This window comes from Felis catus, chromosome B2, assembly GCF_018350175.1.
Source record: "Felis catus isolate Fca126 chromosome B2, F.catus_Fca126_mat1.0, whole genome shotgun sequence".
Taxonomy (NCBI): Eukaryota; Metazoa; Chordata; class Mammalia; order Carnivora; family Felidae; genus Felis; species Felis catus.
The window spans coordinates 105,147,170-105,170,017 of record NC_058372.1 but is presented as its reverse complement, the minus strand read 5'-3'; the positions used below and the strand labels follow the sequence as shown (position 1 = coordinate 105,170,017).

The 22,848-nt window shown below is 38.3% G+C and overlaps 1 protein-coding gene across 1 annotated transcript; it reads left to right on the top strand.

Annotated features, from left to right (window-relative positions):
* Positions 1-311: 311 nt before the first annotated feature.
* On the top strand, positions 312-22,608 carry GPRC6A (G protein-coupled receptor class C group 6 member A). The gene is made up of 6 exons (XM_003986492.6): positions 312-568; positions 4,267-4,570; positions 6,885-7,721; positions 14,581-14,793; positions 17,926-18,049; positions 20,582-22,608. Exons 1-6 carry the CDS (start codon positions 375-377, stop codon positions 21,694-21,696), a joined length of 2,787 nt encoding a protein of 928 aa, XP_003986541.4. The 5' UTR covers positions 312-374; the 3' UTR covers positions 21,697-22,608.
* The last annotated feature ends 240 nt before the right edge of the window (positions 22,609-22,848 follow it).

Sequence of the window (22,848 nt, the reverse complement as noted above, 5' to 3'; positions counted from 1 at the left end):
CTTACTGCTGCCTCTTGAAGATTCTATATTCTACTTCAGAAGAAATGCCAACATGACCCAAAGCCCTTGACATATCAGTGAAGCAAAAGAGTGCTATTCCAGCCAGGACCCGTGTTTCTAATTCTATAATGTTTTTCCTAGCGTTGCTGCTAGCATACATCTCCAACAATGGAGTGTTAGAGTCTGATATGTTCTTCTTGGTGAAGAACTGTTTTGACTATCATCAAGCATCTGAAAACTGAATGTTTCCGGCCTTTGACACTGCCCTATACCTTACATGGTGTTTACAGGTGAAATAGGAACCATGTTGTTGGCACTCTGTGAGCTTAATGATTCCTAAGAACTCACATGAACTGAGCAAATGAGAGAGAAGCATGGCACTATTGATTACACTGATTACCTGTTTTGTGATTCCTTTTGCTACTTCCCAGACTTGCCAGACCCCTGACGACTTCGTGGCTGCCACTTCTCCAGGGCATGTCATAATTGGAGGTTTATTCGCCATTCATGAAAAAATGCTGTCCTCAGAAGACTATCCCAGACGACCAGAAATCCAGAAGTGTGTTGGGTGAGTAAAGCCTCAAAGAACACATTTAAATTTCAAGATTGCCCTATGAGATTAGGGCATGTAAACATTTACTTGTATTAACATTTAAATTATTTTAATAAAATGTACACTAATATATTTTTAAGTTACATATAGTCATGCGATCCTTCCTTAAAAGAGAAATATATCAGCACTATATGTATAGTCGACCTCCAAGTGCAGAGGCAATGAATGCTTTCCATTAATATATCTATTTGGATTTTGCCTTAAAAAACTCCCTGAAGGCACTTGAGAAAACCATCTGGAGACACTGTAGCCTGTCCACTGCAAGCATTCAGAGCACATTTATATTTATATTATTATAAATAATGTTTATAAACATATTATAAACATATTATAAATATATGTATGTTTATTATATATTAAAATTATATTATATTAGTATTATATTATATGATTATATAATATTAATATTATAATGTAATATAATTATATATTAACATTATATTATATAATTATATTATAATATAAAATATATTAAAATTAATATATATTAATTTACATTACATTATTTCTATTATGTATTACTTATGTTTATATCATCTACAATATGCATTTTGTTTTAAACATAGATCTATTATTTATTTAGTTCTTTGTTTAGAATAGGCGACATTTAAAATCTCTCTACACCAGCATTTTTGTCATTGCTGCATTCATTTCATTCTTGAAATAATCTAATTCTCTTATGATAAATTGGGATCCTACTTCAACTTAGTGTTCTTTCTTCTTTGATGAACACTTTCGGCTGAAAGCTTGGCTATAAAAAAGACATGTGTCACAGTGTTCTAGGGAAAAGTAAAGCTGGGCAGAGGATGTTACAAATGGATTTTCTTTAAGGACAGCAGGATATTTGAATTCTAACTTCAGTTTGGGGACAAACTCATTTTGTAGACTTGGGCAAATCACTTAAATTCTTTGAGTCACAGTTTCCACTTTTCTCTTTTGTAAAATAAGTTCCCGGATAACTTCTAGGGACATGGGCAGCATCAGCTTCTGTTGCTATGGCAATCTGATCAACATGCTTTTTTCCAACTCTGAAATCTTACTTCTATCTTGATGTTCTTGTATGTAAATTTAACCTCCTTTCCCACTCCCCCCCTCCTTTTTTCTTTCTTTATCAGAACATATTTACCAAGTGCTCTAAGAATGCTGTCAGATAAAATGTGGTCCCACATCACACTAAGATTCTCCCTAGCATTCTCCTTCCTGGCATTCTCCCTAGAAGTTGGGCACTTCGAGCTACTGTTTTCTTAAATGTTGATTATCAGGAATACCAGTGAACACCTCAAAATAATTAATGAAGATTCTCAGAGCACTAAATCGGTACTCAAAAAATGACTGCAGACCTGCAATTATAGGCTAACAATTAAGGATAAAAAATACTAAAAAATCATTGATCTAGTAAGAAAATATATTCTGAAAACAAATTACTGAATTGAATATCTTTTCACCTTATTGACAATCCCTGAAAGAAACAGTATTCATTTAGCATCAAACAGCTCTATACATATATATTTTTTAAAATATTTATTTATTTATTTATTTATTTATTTATTTATTTATTTATTTTAAGGGGGGAGGGGGGTTGTGGGGAGCAGAGAGAGAGGGAGACAGAGAATCCCAAGCAGGCTCCACACTGTCAGAGCAGAGACTGACAAGGGCTCGATCTCATGAACTGTGAGATCATGACCAGAGTTGAAATCAGTAGTTAGACGTTTAACCAACTGAGCCACCTAGGTGCCCCAAACAGCTATATATTAAGTGCCTACATTAATGAGGCCCTATTCTAGGTGTTGGGATACTGAAGTGAATACACCAAAGAAGTTTAGACTTTCATGGAGCTAGCATGTGGGGACCCTGCAATCTTATACATATTGTCATACAATTCATTATTTTTGTTACAATTCATTATTTTACCTTTTCTCTCTTTTTTGCTTCTTTTTTCAAATTAAAAACTTAATGCTGATTTGCCACACTTTGCTTTTAGATAGTCTACAATGACAAATAGTATCATTCAAATACTTTATCGTAACTCAGTGAATTAAAAGAAAAGTTAAAAATATCAAAACCCTGAACAATAATATTGTCCTCTATGAATGGATAAAGAAGACATGGTATATAAACATGTATATATACATATATGTGGAATATTTTTCATCTATAAAAAAGGAATAAAATCTTGCCATTTGCAACAGCATGGATGAGTCTAGGGACTATAATGCTAAGCGAAGTATATCAGTCAGAGAAAGACAAATACTGTAGGATTTCACTCATTTAAGAAACAAAACAAACAAGGGATGCCTGTGTGTCTCAGTCGGTTAAGCATTTGACTCTTGGTAATGGCTCAAGTCATGATCTTCTAGTGGTGAAATTGAGCCCCCTGTCCAGCTCCATGCTGAGGGTGGAGCCTGCTTGGGATTCTCTTTCTCCCTCGCTCTCTGCCCCTCCCCTGCTCATGTGAGAGCACATTCTCTCTCTCAAAATAAATAAATAAACTTAAAAAAAAGGAAACAAAACAAATGAACAAAAGAAAAATAGAGACAAACCAAAATATAGACTCAACTATAGAGAACAAACTAATGGCTATCAGAGGGAAGGTAGGTTGGGAGATAGTTGAATAAGTTGAAAGAATTAAGCGTACACTTATCTTTTTTTGGGAGAGAGAGAGAGAGAGAGAGAGAGAAAGTGTGTGTAAGAGTAGGGGAGGGGCAGAGAGAGAGGGAGAGAGAGAATCCCAAGCAGGCTCCAAACGGTCAGTGAAGAGTCCTACATGGGGCTTGATCCCATGAACCGTGAGATCATGACCTGAGATGAGATCAAGAGTTTGACTCTTAACAAACTGAGACACCCAAGTGCCCCAAGAGCACATTTATTTTGATGAGCTGACTAATGTATAGAATTGTTGAATCACTACATTGTACACCTGAAACTAATATAACACTGTATGTTAACTATACCGGAATTAAAATAAAATAACAATAATATTGTCCTTTAATTATTAAAAAATTGAATCTTTATATTAGATGCTGTTTGTAACCTTTTGTATACAGTGGTGGATGACATAAACTTAACAACAAAGCAGTAATCAAGCAACTCAATCCTCTGAAGTAATCGCAAATCAAGAAGTCAACTGGGAAAACCTACTGTAAGAGTAAATAGCTATATTTCAGAACTTAAATAGTGCATTTATCTAGGAGAAAGCTACTGAGCTTATACAGTCTATTTTATATATAATTCTGAAGGTCTTATTAAACTGGTTTCCAATCACAACAGATTATATTAAAAAAAGACAGTGGGCTAGTGAGTCTAAGGAGCAGATACTTGGACGATGATAAAATGGTGACATCTAACTACAAAAAGGAGCAAAAATCAGACATATCTCCATACTGCAGAATACTAAACTGAGTATTCAAATGATCCCCAAATTAATCAGAAACAAGTTAAATTCTATTCCACAGACTCCATTTGAGAAACTATATACCATTTAGAAAAGTTTCCATCAAGAACTCTTTTAAAATAAAATTTAGGCCCTTTAAGAATTGAGTCTCACTGATCCAGAAATTGTCTATTATAAGGCAGAGATGTGAATCAAATGAGTTACCATCATGTCTAGAGAAGAATTCTATTCTGATTGCTTTAAAAAATTTGTTTCTCAACAGGTTTGAAATATCAATTTTTCTTCAAACTCTTGCCATGATTCACAGCATTGAGATGATCAATAATTCAACACTATTATCTGGAATCAAACTGGGGTATGAAATCTATGACACTTGTACAGAAGTCACAGTGGCAATGGCAGCTGCTCTGAGGTTTCTTTCTAAGTTCAACAGCTCCAGAGAAATCATGGAGTTTAAATGTGACTATTCCAGCTACATGCCAAGGGTTAAGGCTGTCATAGGTGCTGGCTACTCAGAAATAACCATGGCTGTCTCCAGGATGTTGAATTTACAGCTTATGCCACAGGTGGGTTTTGTTTTATCCTTGGTTGGTTTTGATCATATTCCTTATTATGAGGGGATCAGGGTAACCCAGGAAACTAGCTGGGGAGTTGCTCTTACTTTAACCTTCTCTTTCTTCAGTTAAAGAAAGGTATGTGCCCTATTATGGATAGTATAGTGGATAGAGCACTAAGGGACTATAGTCGCCCCTCCACCTGCCAAGTGTAGTTTCTGATAGTTTTCAGTGAGATTCGGATAAGATGGAAATCTCTGAGGGCCTCAGCTGCCTTGTTTCTGAAATAACACCAGTTGGGTGCTATGAGGAGACTGAGAAGTAAAGGGACATGGAGGTCAGGGAAGACTTCCTGAAACTTGAATGAGAAAGGACAGCCAAGGGAAGACAAGGAGGGCAGGACAATATCTATGCTGGGAAAGCAGTAAGTCTAAAGTTGAAATGTCCAAAGAATAACAAAAGATCAGTATAGCTAGATCAGTTGTATAGAAAGGAGTGCAGTAAGAAGTGCATTTGCAGAGATAAGCAAGGGCTGGTCATTCAGCATCTTGTAAGCTGTAGTAGGATTTGCATTTTCTTCTGAGTATGGTGGGAAGCTTTTAGCAGAGACTATGGAACTATATATCTCCTTGCAATGCAAGCCAATAAATAATCAAGAAGTAAGCAAAAAGCCCTCTGAAAGCCCTTCACCAAGGTCCTGCATATTACTCAGAGTCAAGCAAGTCGCCTTGGCTTTCACTCTCAATACATTGCTCTGTAACTCACTAGGTCACTGCTTTCTAGGCTCAAGGAAGATTAGAAGCCAACAGTTAGAAAGCAAAAATAATTACAATCAGATTATCAGGAAATGGCCATCTGATAGAAGTGAACAGATGGAAAAATATAAATCATATATTAAATGTGCATAAGAATTTAAAATATATAACTTTCTGGAGTTAGAGTAAATAAGATCTTGTATCCATGAAAGACTCTGAGAGTTCCATTATATAGCCTAGTAAAGTTGATAAAAAAAATTATATCCATAATGAAAAAAAACCCAGAAGTATTCCCCTAAATATCTCAGAGATAAGGCTTTGGCTCAAATTGTCTAGACTATGTATAATGCTATGAGAAAAGTACATTATTTTTAACAATGATTATTTCATATAAAAAGGTAATTTCCATGACAGACAACACAAAAGGAAACGGGGCTCACTGCAGGGGACACTGATTTTACAGAAACCCAGGTCTCAAAATACAGATGAGCACAACAATGCCAGGTACAAAATGGAGGCCAGCATAGCAATGTCAGGAAACTAAAGTTTAGTTACTGTCCACTGTGTGCTAATAAGCATTTCAATTTTCTCCTTTAATCTTCACAAGAATCCTATCATTTCACACGTAAAGAAATATTAACTAACTTCCCCAAATTTATTGAAGTCAGAATTCTGACAGTTTGTCTGACTCTAAAGCCTACTGACTTTCCATCATACCAGGTGGCTGCTATAAGTAATAGAAAAAAAAAAAAAGACTCAGCAAGTGACACAGTGCATTTGCAGCTGTGGCAGGTAGTAATTCTCCCTAGAATAAAATCACCAGCACTGTAAATCAAGCAAAACTCTGTACACATTAGGTAGGTATCTCAAAATGCTATTTGTTTGAGTAGATCAGAGGTCAGAAAACTATAGCATGTAGATCAAATGTGGCTCTTGAGCTATCAAGAAGGGTGTTTACATTTTTTTGAAAGGTTGTAACAAAAAAAGATATGACAGAGACCATATGTGATCAACGAAGCTTAAAATACTTTACACCTGGTCCTTTGCAGAAAAAAGTGTGCTGACCCCTAGACTAGATGATTATTTGGCTGGTTGACTTATTTCACCTAGAATAAAAATCACCAAAGTTGTCAATTAGGCAAAATGTTGAACATACCGGGTGTCCTAAAAATGCATTCTGTTTATTTGACTAGCTGCATTTTTCCTATATCTATCTCTAAGTATTTAAATAATATCCACTATTGGTCTTGGCCTGAGATATAAGATAGATATAGATGGATATAGAAGTGTAGATGGAAGCATAAGATAGAGCCTGAACCTTCAGAGAGCTTGTACTATACACAATAGAAATGACTGAATAGCAATGACTCTAAAGAGTTGGCACACAATTACTAAATGTCATGATTTACACTGTTTCTAAAGCAGAAGTTCATTGAAGGGGAAGAATATAAAAGACCAGAGAATTTAGGAAAAGATTACAGAAATTCACAGAAATGAGAGGGGAACACCCAGTATGAACAGCCACCTGGAGTTCATCAGCACCATAACTAAAAGATTCTGTCAATTTCCAGGTGAGTTATGAATCAACTGCAGAAATCCTAAGTGACAAAATTCGCTTTCCTTCATTTTTACGGACTGTGCCCAGTGACTTCTATCAAACTAAAGCAATGGCCCACCTGATTGAGAAGTCTGGATGGAACTGGATTGGCATCATAGCCACAGATGATGACTATGGACGAATGGCCCTCAACACTTTTGCAGTTCAGACCACAGCAAATAATGTGTGCATAGCTTTCAAAGAAGTTCTCCCAGCCTTCCTCTCAGATAATACCATCGAAGTCAGGATCAATGAGACACTTGAGAAAATCATAGCAGAAGCCCAGGTTAATGTCATTGTGGTATTCCTGAGGCAATTCCATGTTTTCAATCTCTTCAGTAAAGCTCTAGAAAGGAATATAAATAAGATATGGATTGCTAGTGATAACTGGTCAACGGCCACCAAGATTACAACCATTCCTAATGTTAAAAGGATTGGCAAAGTTGTAGGGTTTACCTTTAGAAGAGGGAATATGTCTTCCTTCCATTCCTTTCTTCAAAATCTGCATATATTTCCCAGTGATAATAACAAGGTCTTAAATGAATATGCCACACTCTTGTCTGCTTGTGCATATGTCAAGGACAGTGATTTGAGTCAGTGCATTTCCAACCATTCTCAGGGGACTTTGGCCTACAAGGTTAACAAGGATATAGAAAGGAACTTCTCCCTGAGAAATGATTTCCTGTGGAATTATACTGAGCCAGGCCTTGTTCACAGTATCCAGCTTGCAGTACTTGCTCTTGGTTATGCCATTCGGGATCTCTGCCAAGCTCGCGACTGTCAGAACCCCAACGCCTTTCAACCATGGGAGGTACTAACTCATACATTCAAGAAAATTCCCCTACTATCCTTCCTTTCCTTGCTTCAATTTTCAAGTATTTATATTAACTGTCTTAATCGTATTCCTTTTGAAGGTAGATACATTAAGTGTTCAAATAACATGCATTTCTCTCATTAGCTCTTTGTTCTTGAGGATAATAGAGTTGTTATTTTACCTTCACTACTCTGACCCACTAAAGTAGTGCTCTTTTATTTTCCAAGAAGATCCAGTTGGTAGTATTATTTTTTGTGAGTATATGGATTTGCATCTGATCTTGTAGTTTTTCAGTGCTTCATATGAATTATCTCTTTTAGTGCTCTTGACAAACACAAGACCAGGCATGTTTAACGGTCATTTTTATTATCACTAAATATTATCAGTCGAAAAACTAAAGCTAGAAACACTAGAAATATTACTCTTGTCTGGATCTTCTGCCTCAATGCCCTCTGTTTTCCATGGGATTTTGTTGGTTTATAGTTGGGTTTTGTTGGTTTAAAGCCTCCAGTTATGATTTTACTTAGAACAGCCTCCTTAGGACTCCAGTCTTTTCAAATGAACATTGTTAGATAAATCATAACAATTCCTATGATATCTCCGGTTGAAATGAACCACTAATTGTCGGTAAAAGACATCTTTTCATTTCTTCTCTTTGATTAGTTTGTAGAAACTCAAATTAAAGCTTAATGTGGTTCTTTTTAGTAAAAATTTTCCATTGTGTTTTTTAAATGCTGATAAACAAGACATTTGAAAGCAAATTGTTGCCTTATACGATGATAAATTTTACTCATTAAAAACAGATTTCTCAATACTGTGTACTCAAAGCCAAACTTGTCTGTTTTGGTGCAGAATCATGTTCCGAAAATATATTTATTATAAATGTGTAAGGGAAAAGAAGGTGAAAGGAAGTAAGACTCAAGTGTTACCATATACGTGAGTATGCAGGGCAGACTATTTCTACTTTTGTCATTTTTACTTTAAACAGTCCCAAACACAAGCTCCAAGGTCTAAGGTCGTCCGCTTACATTTAGGTGGATCATGTGATGGTATAGGGTGTTTTAACTTTCTCATTTTAAAACTAGTTTTGATCTTGTAAATGCAAGGCAACAAAACTAATAAGGAGGTAAGACTAGAGATTAGGATTTTTGTTTTGTTTTGGTCTTTTTGTTTTTAATTTTTTTTAACGTTTATTTTTGAGACAGAGAGAGACAGAGCATGAATGGGGGGAGGGTCAGAGAGCGAGGGAGACACAGAATTCGAAGCAGGCTCCAGGTTCTGAGCTGTCAGCACAGAGCCTGATGCAGGGCTCGAACTCACAGACCGCGAGATCATGTCCTGAGCCGAAGTCAGACGCTTAACCGACTGAGCCACCCAGGCACCCCGAGATTAGGATTTTTTAAGTTAAAACTATCTAAAATATATATATATATATATATATATATATATATATATATACTTAGCTATTTTAAGATGTCTGTTTGAAAGCATACTCTTTGTAATAGAAAACTTAAATCAGGGATTGATAAAAACTACAAATGAAGTGGACCACAATAATGAAAGCACTACATGAAATTTTAAGAATGAGAGGTTGAGAAAGAGTAATAGAAATTAGACAATCCTAGAGGCAGGAAAAAAGGGAGGAGACATAAAGAGCCTCTAAGGAAGGATAGATAAAAATAGCAAGGACTATTTATCCACTAAAGATCTGGGAAAGTATTTTAAATCAGGAATGAATCTCAAACATTCTGAGGAAAAGACTTGGGAAAGTATAATCTAAGCAGAGTCTTCTAAAATGTTTTGTTTAAACAGTAGGAGCCTGGGGTTATTCTTTATTCCCTCTGGGAGCCTGGTTACCTAGAAACAAACAGGAAATAGACTGGAAAGCAAGAACATGTGAGTGACTTGCTCTTTTGATCACAACGTGAGTGAACCACATCTGTGCCAGATTCAGTAGGACAAACAATGCAAATAATTTTTATGAAGAAATCTCCATAGACTTCAAATTTAAAAGATCAGCAGTATCTAGGGTCACTAATCAATGATACATTCCTAAAGATTATTTTGTCCCCTGGTAAGATTCACTAATATCTAAATATTACTTTCTAGATAATTTTATATTCAAATAACTTTAAAGGAGTTTTCCCCAATATTTGGGGACAGTTCTTACTTTGGCTCCACATTTGGTGACACCTATGAGAAGTATTCAGGAAAAGCACAGTCAGGATTGGTTTACTTCAATACAGTTTTGATGTTTCTCAGATGTGCATGAGGATACCACCTCCTTGTTGTAAACAGTGATTTGGGGTTTTTGTTTGTTTATTTTCCTTTACTTATGATGATATAGAAAGTAGTAAGTGATGCATGTGAGATGACAGACTTATAGTCAAACTTCCCATGTGTACATATATTTAGCAAACATTTATTGGATGTCTCAATGCTCTAGTTCAATGTTGAGTGTTGAAAATATTAGGGAAAACAAGACAATTCTCTTCCTGAAGGAGTCATCTGTCCACTGGTGTGTACAATCAACCAATTAAGGAGTCGATTACAATGCAGAATGATGCATTACTATGTTTCATAGAGACACAAAATGGCAGCGAAGCACTTAACTGAGGCAACCAATCCAGTATTAGCAATTCAGAAAACATTCTCCAAAGACCATACGTCTCTGGAGAATATGATGGACGGGTAGGAGTTAGGACACAAATACTCCAGCAAGATCTGAGAAGGGAGGGTAAGTATGGCATCTTCAGGGGTAAGTAAATAGTGTCACAGAATTGGAGTTTCTTGTGGAAACTACAGGTAAATGAAAATAGAGGAAGGATCCAACATCAGGGTCTAATGAATCAGAGCATCTCAAATTTTGATTTGCAGTTGAATGGCCTGGGAATCTCGTATCATGTATCTGCTAATCCTGTGGGGGGATACCTGAGAGTCTGCACTTCTAACAGTCTCTCAGGTGATGTTGATACTGCTAGTCCAGGGACCATCGTTTCAATGGAAAGGCTGCAAACTATGTTTAAAGGTTTGGACTTGATAGAGCAAAGCGAGCCAATTAAATCTATTTTGAGACAGGACAGTGTTCTGATCCGCTTTTCACTGCAGAAGTAGCATTTCATTTCCACTGTGGTGTGCACTGCTCAGAGGGACACAAGCCTAGAGGCAGAAGGATCAATTTGGTGATCCAGTCACAAAATAAGGATGGCTTATACTCCAGGTATAAGTACTACAAGCACTGTGTGTGACAGTGAGGATGGAGATGCATACATGGTTGTGTAAGAGGAAGAATGAAGAGCATCTGTAGATAGACTGGGTGTAAAAGATGCAAAGAGAAGCAAAGATGCTGCAAGTGATTCCACATTTGGACATTTGATGACTTTGTTGAGAAGGAAACATAAAAATGTAGAGGTTTGGTGGGGAGGAGAATATTAAGGATTCTGTTTTGGAGATGTTGAATTCGAAGAACTTATGAGACATTCAGGTGTAGCAACAGAAGAAATGTGTGCTGAGAAGAGAGTGATTTTGAAGTGATAAGGAAAATAATAAATAACAGTTTTTGAGGGCGACTATACCAGGCATTGACATATATGATCTCTAACTTCTATAATATTCTGGTAGGTCCACAGGTTTGTGTTTCTTACACTCCATCTTTTTTAAAAAAAAAAATTTAACGTTTATTCATTTTTGAGACAGAGAGAGACAGAGCATGAATGGAGGAAGGTCAGAGAGAGAGGGAGACACAGAATCTGAAACAGGCTGCAGGCTCTGAGCTGTCAGCACAGAGCCCGACACGGGGCTCAAACTCACGGACCACAAGATCATGACCTGAGCCGAAGTCAGACGCCCAACCGACTGAGCCACCCAGGCGCCCGTCTTACACTCCATCTTAAAGAAGTGGCAAGAGGAAGTGTTACCAGTGATGGAGACTTGTGGCAGTTTAGAGACGGACGGGGCCTCCACAATGAGGGTCTGGCCCACGGTCCCCCACACAGTTAGCAGTGAGACTATCCCAGCCTTAGCCCAGGGTGCTTTCTGCTACGGCACAGAAAATTTCACAGAAGAAAAAGACATGGGTTGGGCACCAGACAGGGATGCAAGGCTGCTTCCTCTGCTCTCTCTAATTCACCCACAAGCACAGCTTTCTTAGGAAGATGTGGACATTGCAGCAATCAGGGAAATGGAAAACAGCATTACCAACAACAGCTTAGTTGGTGTGGCCCCCTGGCTTTGTGTTCTCAAAAACAGGTCATTGCCATACACAGGGTGAGTTATATAATCATGGAAACGTAAATCTTACTGTTTAATGGTGTCAATTTATAGCGACTTTCAGAGTCTCCATGGAAAATAAATAAATAAGTGCTGGAAAAAGCCTTTAAGAGCTTAGTAACCAGAGCACTAATGCTCAAAACTTACCTTAATCCAGAGCAAACGTTCTGTTTTAATTAACAGGTAACAAATGCACTGTTTTGTTTGCCTCCACCCTCTCTTCTGTGAGAACAAGCATAGTTATGTTGGCTTAGGTACTTCATACACCGTTATCGCTATTTACAGAATGTATATGTGCCAGAAAACCTAATTAAGTGCAGGAAAAAACAAGTAGAAATTATAGTTCAAACTCAAAAGAGGAAAAGGATATGCTTCCTAAAGAACCGAGTTACTGGGGTTTATGTGTGTATTGCTTAAGGAGGGAACAGAAAAAAAAAATCAACACACAGGTGGAGGTGGAAACACTGACAGTGGGTCCTTACTTCCTCTTTTATTTTTGTTCCCTTCATATTTTTGCTTCCAGGCAATTGCTAGAAAAAGCTTTTGTTGGTTAATTCCACCATGTTAAATCTGATATCCTGCTTCTTTAAGTCTATTTATTTTGAGACACAGAGAGAGTGGAGGAGGGGCAGAGAGAGAGGAAGAGAGAGAATCCCAAGCAGGCTCTGCACTGTCAGCTCAGAGCCCAGTACCGGGCTGGAACTCACGAACTGTGAGATCATGACCTGAGCCGAAACCAAGAGGCAGATGCTTAGTTGACTGAGCCACCCAGGTGCCCCTGATATCCTGTTTCTTTAAAGTAATACTATTTTACATTCATTAAGAGAACTAAGAAATCTGCGGAAACATATAATAAAATTAATACATATACTCATATATTTTACTAACGTGACATTTGGTCACTGACCTGCCTATCGTGACTAATATATTTACCTTAAAATATAGCTTGATTTTCTTATAGTCTATTGACCAAAACAAAAATTGAAGGAAAGAAACATTCATAAAAGATGAACTGATAAGGAATAGAAGAATAATTCTATTCGAATAGAATAATTTCTGCCTCGTTCCAGATTTTGCACTCAACAAGAACCACATAACATCATAGACTTAGATGAGTAGGCCCAGTGTGTCCAGAAAGGGTACTTAGCCGTGATTATATATCAAGTTAATGGCGGAGCAGTGTTTTTCTCTCTCCCAGAACAGCGATCTTCCTCTGCAGCACAATCTCAATACAGCTGCCTCATTTGTCAGTAAAACATTTCCTGTCCTAGCTGTTTTACATACAAGTTCTCATGTACGAACTCGGTAACAAGACAAGTAATTTTTCATTGCATTTCTTTCCTCGGAAATTAAAAAAAAAAATCATTTTGTGAATTACGTTGGAAAGGTCACTTTATACTCAATCACTGAAACAGATTTGAAAACCACTGAAGATAATAATATCCGTACCTCCAACCAAATGAGTAACAAAGGATGTATTTAGAAGGCAGGTACTGGCAGTACCTTAGATCCCGAGCTAAACCTCTCTGGTGGGAGATGTCCTGAGAACAGGGTGCTGTTGTCACTGGACTGTCCCATGTTTGTATGTCTGTCCCTTTAGCCTTCATTTTGCGGATGGTGAGCATAACACCTACTGGTTTGGATTACCCACTCAGGCTTGGCCAAGGATCCAGCTGTGACTAGAAGGAAAGAATGAATTTTCCTGCCTCCGGTAGCTCCAGATGACACATCGATAACTGCTTTTGAGTCAGATGGAAAATACAATATGGAGGACTTGAATTAAAATATTGTTAGGTGCAATGGAAAGACCTGAAAGTCAAAATGTGTGTCCTCAGATTAAGTCCACTCACCCCTTTGCTGATGGTGCTCACCTAAGAAAGGAGGAAGATGATCTCTGTTCACTTGTTTCATTGAGTTGTTATGGAAAAGAAGGATATCACACTTCTGAGTATTATCAAGTAATATATGAACATCAGGTGACATAATTAATAGACTCAAAATATTTTTATTTATTTGCACAATGTCCTTACTAGCTAACTAATAATGTTAACAGATATTAATATACCCTTTACTAATCTTAATCTGTCCCCAATACTGGGATAAACTCCTTATATGCTTAATTACATATAATCCTTACAATAACCCTATAAGGTAGGTTTCATTTACTTCATTTTACAGATGGGGAACCTGGACCTAGAGAGAAATTTAAGTGTCAAGACCACATCACTAATGAGATATAGAACCTGTATTAGAGCCCAGGCAACTGCCCCAGAGGACCTATCCTGAAATTGTGCAACATGAAAAAATGAAGATCCTCATATTCAAATTTTATAAGCTAGAGAAGCTACTCTCCATAAACATTAACTCGCTTTCTGAGATTCACAGAACAAGACTTTGGCAGAAATAAGGCTAGAATTGTCAAATTGTTGCCAGATAGTTAAGAACCTTCTCAACTAGTTACCATACTCACTGATCCAGAATGTCCTTTTTCTACTTTTAAGTGATATTCCATATAAGGCAGTGTTATAATTGGGATATAATGGATGCATATTTCTATTCATGTTTGTTTCTATTTTCTATTTTATAGTTACTTGATGCACTAAAAAATGTGACATTCACTGATGAAGGGAATTCATTTCATTTTGATGCTCATGGGGATATGAATACTGGATATGATGTTGTGCTCTGGAAGGAGATTGATGGTCACCTGACTATCACCAAGATAGCACAATATGATCTGAAGAATGATGTCTTCGTCATCACAGACCAAGAAACAAAAAATGAGTTCAGAAATCTTAAGGTAATTTTGCAGTAGGCTGCTTATAGCATTCAAATCAAATTAGTACCTCAATTGCAAAAGTCCTTGACCACCAGGACCTCCAGTGATCCTACTGCCTGTTTACTGTCCCCATCTTTCCTCCTTAAATGCTATGGTCAACTTGTGTGTCACCCCTTGTACATGCTCTCTTTATCACACTCATTTGACTAGAGCATAATCCTGGTTAAACTCAACTCTTTGCCTAATCAGTAGAGCCCCCATGTAGCTGAACTTGAACTTGGCAAAACAAAAACAAAGCCAAAAGCACCTTGTTGACTGTTCTCACTTCAAAGTCATAATCTCTAACTTCCAGTGGGCCCTTAGCGCTGTTGGGCAATCAGACTATTACCTTACTTAGTCCATTACCTCACCTACCTTCCTAGATAGCTATTTCATAATTTTTATTCCCTTTTCTGATCCAACACATCTTCCCCATCTTCACTTTTAGGTGACTTTTCTTCCTATGTCACTAACAAAAGTGAAACACTCAGAAGAGAACAGCAGTGTTCCCCTGCCACCACATCTGTCTTCCATCCAGCACTATGGATGGGCTGTCTGCTCCTGGCCAAGGTCAGCTCCTCCCTTGATCTCTGGATCCCAACTCTTTACCACTTACTCTGTGATACTGCTCTGGCAATTCTCCACTCTCTCCCACATCCTCAAGTATTTTCTCTTCTCCATTATCTACATAGTGATATAAATATGCTGTTATTCCTTCCATGTTCCAAAAAAAGAACGAAACTCCATTGATCCTCCACTTCTCCTTCTATGTACTGCCCATTCCTCTATTTCTCTTGACACCAAACTCCTTGAGAAATTTAGATACATTCACTGGCCCCAATTTCTCTCTTCCCATAATTCTTTTGAACTCTTTCCAATCCATCAAAATTCTATCTAGTTCACCAATGTTAACAAATCCAAAAATCATCTCCCTAATTATTAGTAATTAATTATTCTCCTCTCTGTAAAATGCTCTTTATTGTTCCCACAACACCACAGTCCCTTGATTTTCTTCCTCTGTCTCTGGCCACTATTTCTTAGTCTCCTTTGCTGGCTCCTTATCATTCCAGCTGCCTATAAATATTGGCTTATCCAGAGCTCAGAACTGCTCCTTTCCTGGGTCTACACTTTGCCTTAGTGATCTCATCCAGGCTCATGATTTAAATAATGTCATTCATTAATAGAGAAGGCAGATGACTCCCAGCTTTTTATCTTCTGAAGTTCAATCTTAATAAATATACAACTGTGCAACTGACATCTCTACCTTGGAGTCTAATAGTCATCTTGACTGATTACCTCCAAAACTGAGCTCCCAAACCTACCCTCATCTCAATAAATGGCAATTTCCTTTTAGTTGTTTGTGGAAAAACCTGGTGGAATCCTTGTCATGCTTCATATCCAATCTCAGTTTCACTTTCAAAATGGGCCTAGAATCTTACCACCTTTTGTTCTCTACTCCACTGCTACTACTCCAGTCTAAGCTACAATCACTTGTCACCCAGAATAAGACAGTAGTCTTCTAACTGCTCTCTGTTTCCACTCTTACTCACTGTGGTCTATTCTTTTTTTTTTTTTAATTTTTTTTTTCAACGTTTATTTATTTTTGGGACAGAGAGAGACAGAGCATGAACGGGGGAGGGGCAGAGAGAGAGGGAGACACAGAATCGGAAACAGGCTCCAGGCTCTGAGCCATCAGCCCAGAGCCTGATGCGGGGCTCGAACTCACGGACCGCGAGATCGTGACCTGGCTGAAGTCGGACGCTTAACCGACTGCGCCACCGAGGCGCCCCACTGTGGTCTATTCTTAAAGCAGCAGACAGAGTAATCCTATAAACTATAATACTCTACCCAAAACACTCCCATACATCCTGTTTCTTTTAGGGTAAAAGCCAATATCTTTAAAAACCTTACATGACCTGCCACCAGGACCTACCTGACCTCATCTCCTACTACCTTCCCCTCCCCCTTGCCTCTTCTTCCAACCCCACAAGATTTCTTGCTCTTCCATATGTACCTTCCTTTCTCTTAGCTCAAGTCCAAAACATCAGATAATCCCAAATCTTTTGCTATCCCAAAGTTATTAATACCAGACTTTAGAATGTCTTTGCTGTATCTTATGATAAGGGAGGAGAATATTTCTCCTTTACCCCCAGTGATGTCCTGCCTACTGACAACCCAGATCAGGAATAACTGTGTTGAGAAGAAGAAGAAAACCACCATTGTGGACTCAGGGGTACTGAATCTTGGCTACTTTTTCTTTCCCAGCCAGATCATTTTCATCTCCCAGAGAAAAGACCAGTTAGCTTAGTCATTGGATTGTGTTCCTGGCTCAGGAATAGCTATTAAGAGAATCTAGAGAAAGCTTCATTTACCCATTCTGCTTTGGTATCCCGAGAGGTAAGACAGTAACAGATTTACTCCACAAGTTATGCATGAGAAAGGGACTGTGAATGGGAAAAAAAAGCATAGCTGAAGTACAAAGAATTATTAGTTAAATTGGAAACTGAGTGCTCCGTAAAGTTAGGATGCTACATATGATTTACATTGTGACATGCCTAATTATAATCTAAAATATTATTTATATATCTAGGGTTACCTTTTTCACTAATACTTTAATAGCTTTAAGTTCAAAAATTTCCACTCTTTTGTTTTTAAGCTTAGACTGGACAAAGTCTTGGACAGCATGATTAATAACCTTCCTCTAAAGAATATAAAAGTGTCCATTAAGTTACTATTTTTCATATATAGTTGAACTCTTTATACAACACATGACTGGAAATTTCCAGGCCATGATTTCCTTCTTTAGTTCCATCACTACACATTTGTTCCTCTGCTAGGGACTTTCTGAAAGAGCTAATTTCCCTTATTTGCTTTCAGAAGTTATTAAGGTGACAAAAGTACTTCTTCCTAAGGCAGCTTCACTACCTGAAGTATCTACTGCTTTTTAAACTTGTTCACATGCCTCCAGATGACAAAACAATTCTATTGTGCTTTTTAAAAACAAGAGAGGGAGAGACCAAAATACTAGTTAGTAAATGTATCTTTAAATCAATCAAGGTTACTTAGGAAAATAAATCTTTTAAAAATATACTTGAAATTTCTTTCACTTTGCAGCAAATTCAGTCTAAATGCTCCAAGGAGTGCAGTCCTGGGCAAATGAAGAAAACTACAAGAAGTCAACATATCTGCTGCTATGAATGTGTGAACTGTCCTGAAAATCACTACAGTAACCAGACAGGTAATTATAGTCACTACACCATGTACAGTGAATCACCGGAAACATTTCTCCTAGGCTATTTTTTTTTACATGAATCCTATTTTGGCTTACATTTTCATTTAAAAAGAAAAAAGCATCTCATGCTCTTGCTAGATTAAATTCCAGTAAAATTTCATTTTATCTTGGAATTTGCTCTATTATATCAGCAGATGCACAACCAATACCTAATAGAGACATAAAAGTAACTTCACTTCCAAGGGAAGACGTCATCTGCTCAACTAGACTTCCTCTCTTGCATCTTTCAAAACAATGTGATTTCTCCACCAATTTTTGTCCGTTTATCCCCCACATGGACATGCCGGTCTTGTAACTGGGGCACAATAACTATAATTAAATAAGTGTTGAATTAGCTAAACTGAGCATGATAAAAAAAAAACCCAGGGGTGTGCATACCCTGGAGATCTCATTATTCCTACCAAAAGGCAGCAAACAGTAAAGCCTAAAAAAAAAAGCCTTCTGTGAGACAAGGGGATAAACTATTAACAAAGATGAGCTGCTACTAACTGATTATTTGCCTAACCTGTCTTTAACAATTTCACAAGATGAGTGCAAAATATACAAAGTAAAGAACAAGGTCAGTAGCCTCAGGGTCTTAAAAGGAGAAATCAGCAGTTTCCCTGGAGTCAAATTTTGACTTCAAAATCCATACTTTAAAAGCATCGTATTCCCTTGTTTATTGTTGCATCCCTACTCATCTATAAAAGTTGTGAACCTGAGAACTGGAACAGCTCTCAGATGCTTACTCTTTTTTCTCACTGCCTCCAAGGGGAGAAGTATCGCAATATAAACGTTCCAATAGTCTTGTTCTGTGGCTATCTCACAAAAATGCTGCTTCTCCTAACCTGAGATGGGCTCTGCTGTGCAAACAATTAGGTAATTGTGGGGGAGAGAGATTTTCCAGGCAATGTCTACCAACTGTCTGCAGAGTGGGATAAATAAAAACGCTGGAAGAGTGTGTCGCATTTATTTCCCATAAAGACACACAACAGTTTTCAAAATACAATTTGGGCTGTCTTTTGATAACCAAGGCAAGAATAAGTGTAGAAGACTGCTTTTCCTTTGGAGGAAAAGCAAAGATTTAGGGTGATATGAAAAGACATCATCTCCTGTCTTTCTCTCTGTCTCCAGCACACAGCTCTCGTACGTAGACAAGGCCATTAAACGTTCGCCAAACAAGCGAAGAAAATGGCACACAGTAGCAGTGGCAGTTAGGGGAGGACAGAGAAGAACCGCTTTTGTAGGGAAACAGGGTTTGGAAAGAGGAAGAGGCTGGAGAGGTAATGAAGTTCATAAACAGAAACACAACCTGACTTTGAGGTTAACGAAGAAGGGAACGCAGGCCCTATATAAATATGAATGGGCACTGTGGAGTGTTAGATGGATGCCCAGGGAGCGCCTTTTGGCAATACGGGGGACCCACCTTAAAGGGGTGAAAATGGAGAGCAAATGCAATCACACTCCCAGGGACTCCACTCTGATATCAACTCTTCCTTCTCTGCCATCAGAATAAGCCAAAATCAGTTTTAAGCTTATCACTGCACATGTGAGTTTACTGACATGTTTACTGACAAGTTTACTGACGTCCTAGAGAAAAAAAATAAACTTTAACTTTTCATCAATTGAAGTGGTTACAATCCTGTGTTATCTCACTTTTAGAGAGCTTTTAGGTTGACCCAGCCATATTTTCTCTGCTTTTAAAAGAACTGCAGCCTTATTTATAATAGCAGTTCTCACTACATTTAGTGTCTACTATGTGTAACACTCCACACAAAGAAGTTTACATTTATTCTGGGCATCGAATGCAGCACCCCAGTGAGGCAGAGCCTTTTTTTTTTTTTTTTTTTTTTTTTTTGCTTTTTTAAAGATTTGAAAATAGACTCAGAAAGTTCAATTCACTTAGTCAAGATTAAGGGAATTAAAAGTGATAGAGAAAGAGACTTGAGATACATTTGATTCCAAAGCCCTTCTTTTTTTTTTTTTAAGTTTATTTATTTATTTTTGAGAGGGCGAGGGGCAGAGGGAGAGAGAATCCCAAGCAGGCTGTGTGCTGTCAGCTCAGAGACTGACGCGGGGCTTGATCTCATGAACCCTGAGATTATTATCTGAGCTGAAACCAAAGTTGGATGCTTAACCAACTGAGCCACCCAGGCTCCCATATTTCAAAGCCCTTCTTAACAGAGTCCCTGAACTGCCACCTATAATAGCAAGTTCATAAGAGGCTGGCATCTATATTGAGTATATGGATTCCCTTAAGACTCACAGCCCAGCTGGGTTTTTTGCTTTCTCTTCCCCTCTTTTTCTTCCCTCACCCTCACACTTTCTCTCAACTTCTTTTGGGTTCTTTTGGGTTCTGTCAACCAATGTGACAATTATCTATATCCCTTAGTAATAGTCCGCACTATTACTAAGAAGGAGTCTCATTTGTAGCATCATCGTGGACAATCAATCACCTGGCTTAAATGTTTGCAATGTAACTGAATCTCTGTCTTTTAGATATGGATCACTGCCTTTTATGTAACAACGAAACTCAGTGGGCCCCTGTAAAGAGCACAGCATGCTTTGAAAAGGAAGTGGAGTATCTCAGTTGGAATGACTCCTTGGCCATACTGCTCCTGGCCCTCTCCCTACTAGGAATCATGTTTGTTCTGGCCATTGGCATAATATTTACAAGAAACCTGAACACGCCTGTTGTGAAATCGTCCGGGGGATTGCTGGTCTGCTATGTGATCCTTCTCTGTCATTTCCTCAACTTTGCCAGCACGGGCTTTTTCATTGGAGAACCACAAGACTTCACATGTAAAACCAGGCAGACGTTTTTTGGTGTGAGCTTCACTCTCTGCATCTCCTGCATTTTGGTGAAGTCCCTGAAAATTCTGCTAGCCTTCAGCTTCGACCCCAAGTTGCAGAACTTCCTGAAGTGCCTCTATAAACCCATCCCCATCATCTTCATTTGCACAGGTATCCAGGTTGCCATTTGCACAGTCTGGCTAATCTTTGCAGCACCTGCTGTGGAAGAGAATGTCTCCTTGCCCAGAGTCATTATCCTGGAATGTGAGGAGGGATCCATCCTTGCATTTGGCATCATGCTGGGCTATATTGCCATCCTGGCCTTCATTTGCTTCATATTTGCCTTCAAAGGCAGGAAACTACCCGAGAATTACAATGAAGCCAAATTCATAACATTTGGCATGCTCATTTATTTCATAGCTTGGATCACATTCATCCCCGTCTATGCTACCACATTTGGTAAATATTTACCAGCTGTGGAGATTATCGTTATTTTAATATCGAACTATGGGATCCTGTGTTGCACATTCTTCCCCAAATGCTATGTTATTCTTTATAAGCAGGAGACTAACACAAAATCTGCCTTTCTCAAGATGATTTACAGTTACTCTTCCCACAGCGCAAGCAGCCTTGCCATGAGTCACGTTTCCCTGGACTCCTCTAGCAGCAACATCACAGCGACCAATCCCAGCTCCGGTGGCAGGCCTGCAGCCTGGCAGGAAAGCAGGGATATCCGGGCACAAGCATTTGCACACACACGCAGAGAAAACGTTGCAAGTATGTCTAAAACTTGGCCTCGGAAAAGAATTTCAAGTATTTGAAGGAGTCCTTAAGAAATGGCATGTTCTGGAATAAAATGTCTCCAGGGTCTCTGTGTTTAAAACGTGCATTTGTTTCCCAACAAATACATTCTATGTGTTTCTTCACTGCCACCGTGTTCACCAAATTTTGGTTGAACACTCCCTCTGTCCAACCACTTCTTTAACAAAGAAAATAGTACCCTCAGCCTGGAAATGCCTTCATTCCTTATCACCTCCATCTGTCTCCATCTTTATCTCCTTCTTCTTAGACACATAGTTAAAGGTCTCTTTTCTATTTGAAATTAGCCCATCATATATCATGCTCATTGTGTCCTCTATCTCCTCTTCTCAGACCTTTTCAAATGGGTCCTCCTTCTGCCCTAAGCATCTTTATCTTCCCACCTCCAGGGCTCAGTTCAGTTGAACAAGCATTTGAGCAGTTACCATGAGCCAGGTGACATGCTAAATACAAAAGCACAAGGAGGATCAAAGCATCATTTCTGACCTCAAGGAGTTCAAAATCCAGGAAGACAGTCACATACAGATATCATCATTTGAGTGTGGGGATTTCTATGATTGTCTTGTGCAGATGGCACTGTGACAGGATAGCGAAGGGGGTACTTAGCCACCCTGGGGGATGATGAGAGAGCTTCGCAGAAAGCTAAATGTGGGATATGATGTTTAGGGGGAGTCTTGAAAGATGAGTAAGAGCTAATCAAAGAAAGTCAGAAAGCTGTTCTAGAAAAAGGGGGAAAGCAAGGAGCAGCAGCAGGAAGTGTGTCAAGAAGGTGTGCTAGGGGAAGTACAGTCATTTAGTATTACTAGAGAGGAGTCTTCTTTTGTATGTAGAGATTACATCATGAATGAATACCATAGACTGGAGTTATTTTTTTAAGTTTATTTATTTATTTTTAAAGAGAGAGAGAGAGAGAGAAGAAGAGGGACAGAGAAAGAGAAGAGAGACAGAATCTCTCTGTGAAGCAGGCTCCACACTGCCCGTGTGGAGCCCAATGAGGGGCTTGATGTCATGAACCATGAGTTCATGACCTGAACCGAAATCAAGAGTCAAATGCTTAACCGACTGAGCCACCCAGGCATCTGTGGAGTTCTTTTGTAAGGAACTTAGGTCTTTATTTTGCGGTAAGAAAGTCATAAAAGCATCTGGCAGAAAGA

Excerpts from the sequence above, each read along its gene's own strand:
- GPRC6A (XM_003986492.6), top strand. The coding sequence starts at position 375 with ATGGCACTATTGATTACACTGATTACCTGTTTTGTGATTCCTTTTGCT. Across the intron at positions 569-4,266 it reads GAAATCCAGAAGTGTGTTGG|GTTTGAAATATCAATTTTTC; the intron begins GTGAGTAAAGCC and ends GTTTCTCAACAG. Across the intron at positions 7,722-14,580 it reads ACGCCTTTCAACCATGGGAG|TTACTTGATGCACTAAAAAA; the intron begins GTACTAACTCAT and ends TCTATTTTATAG.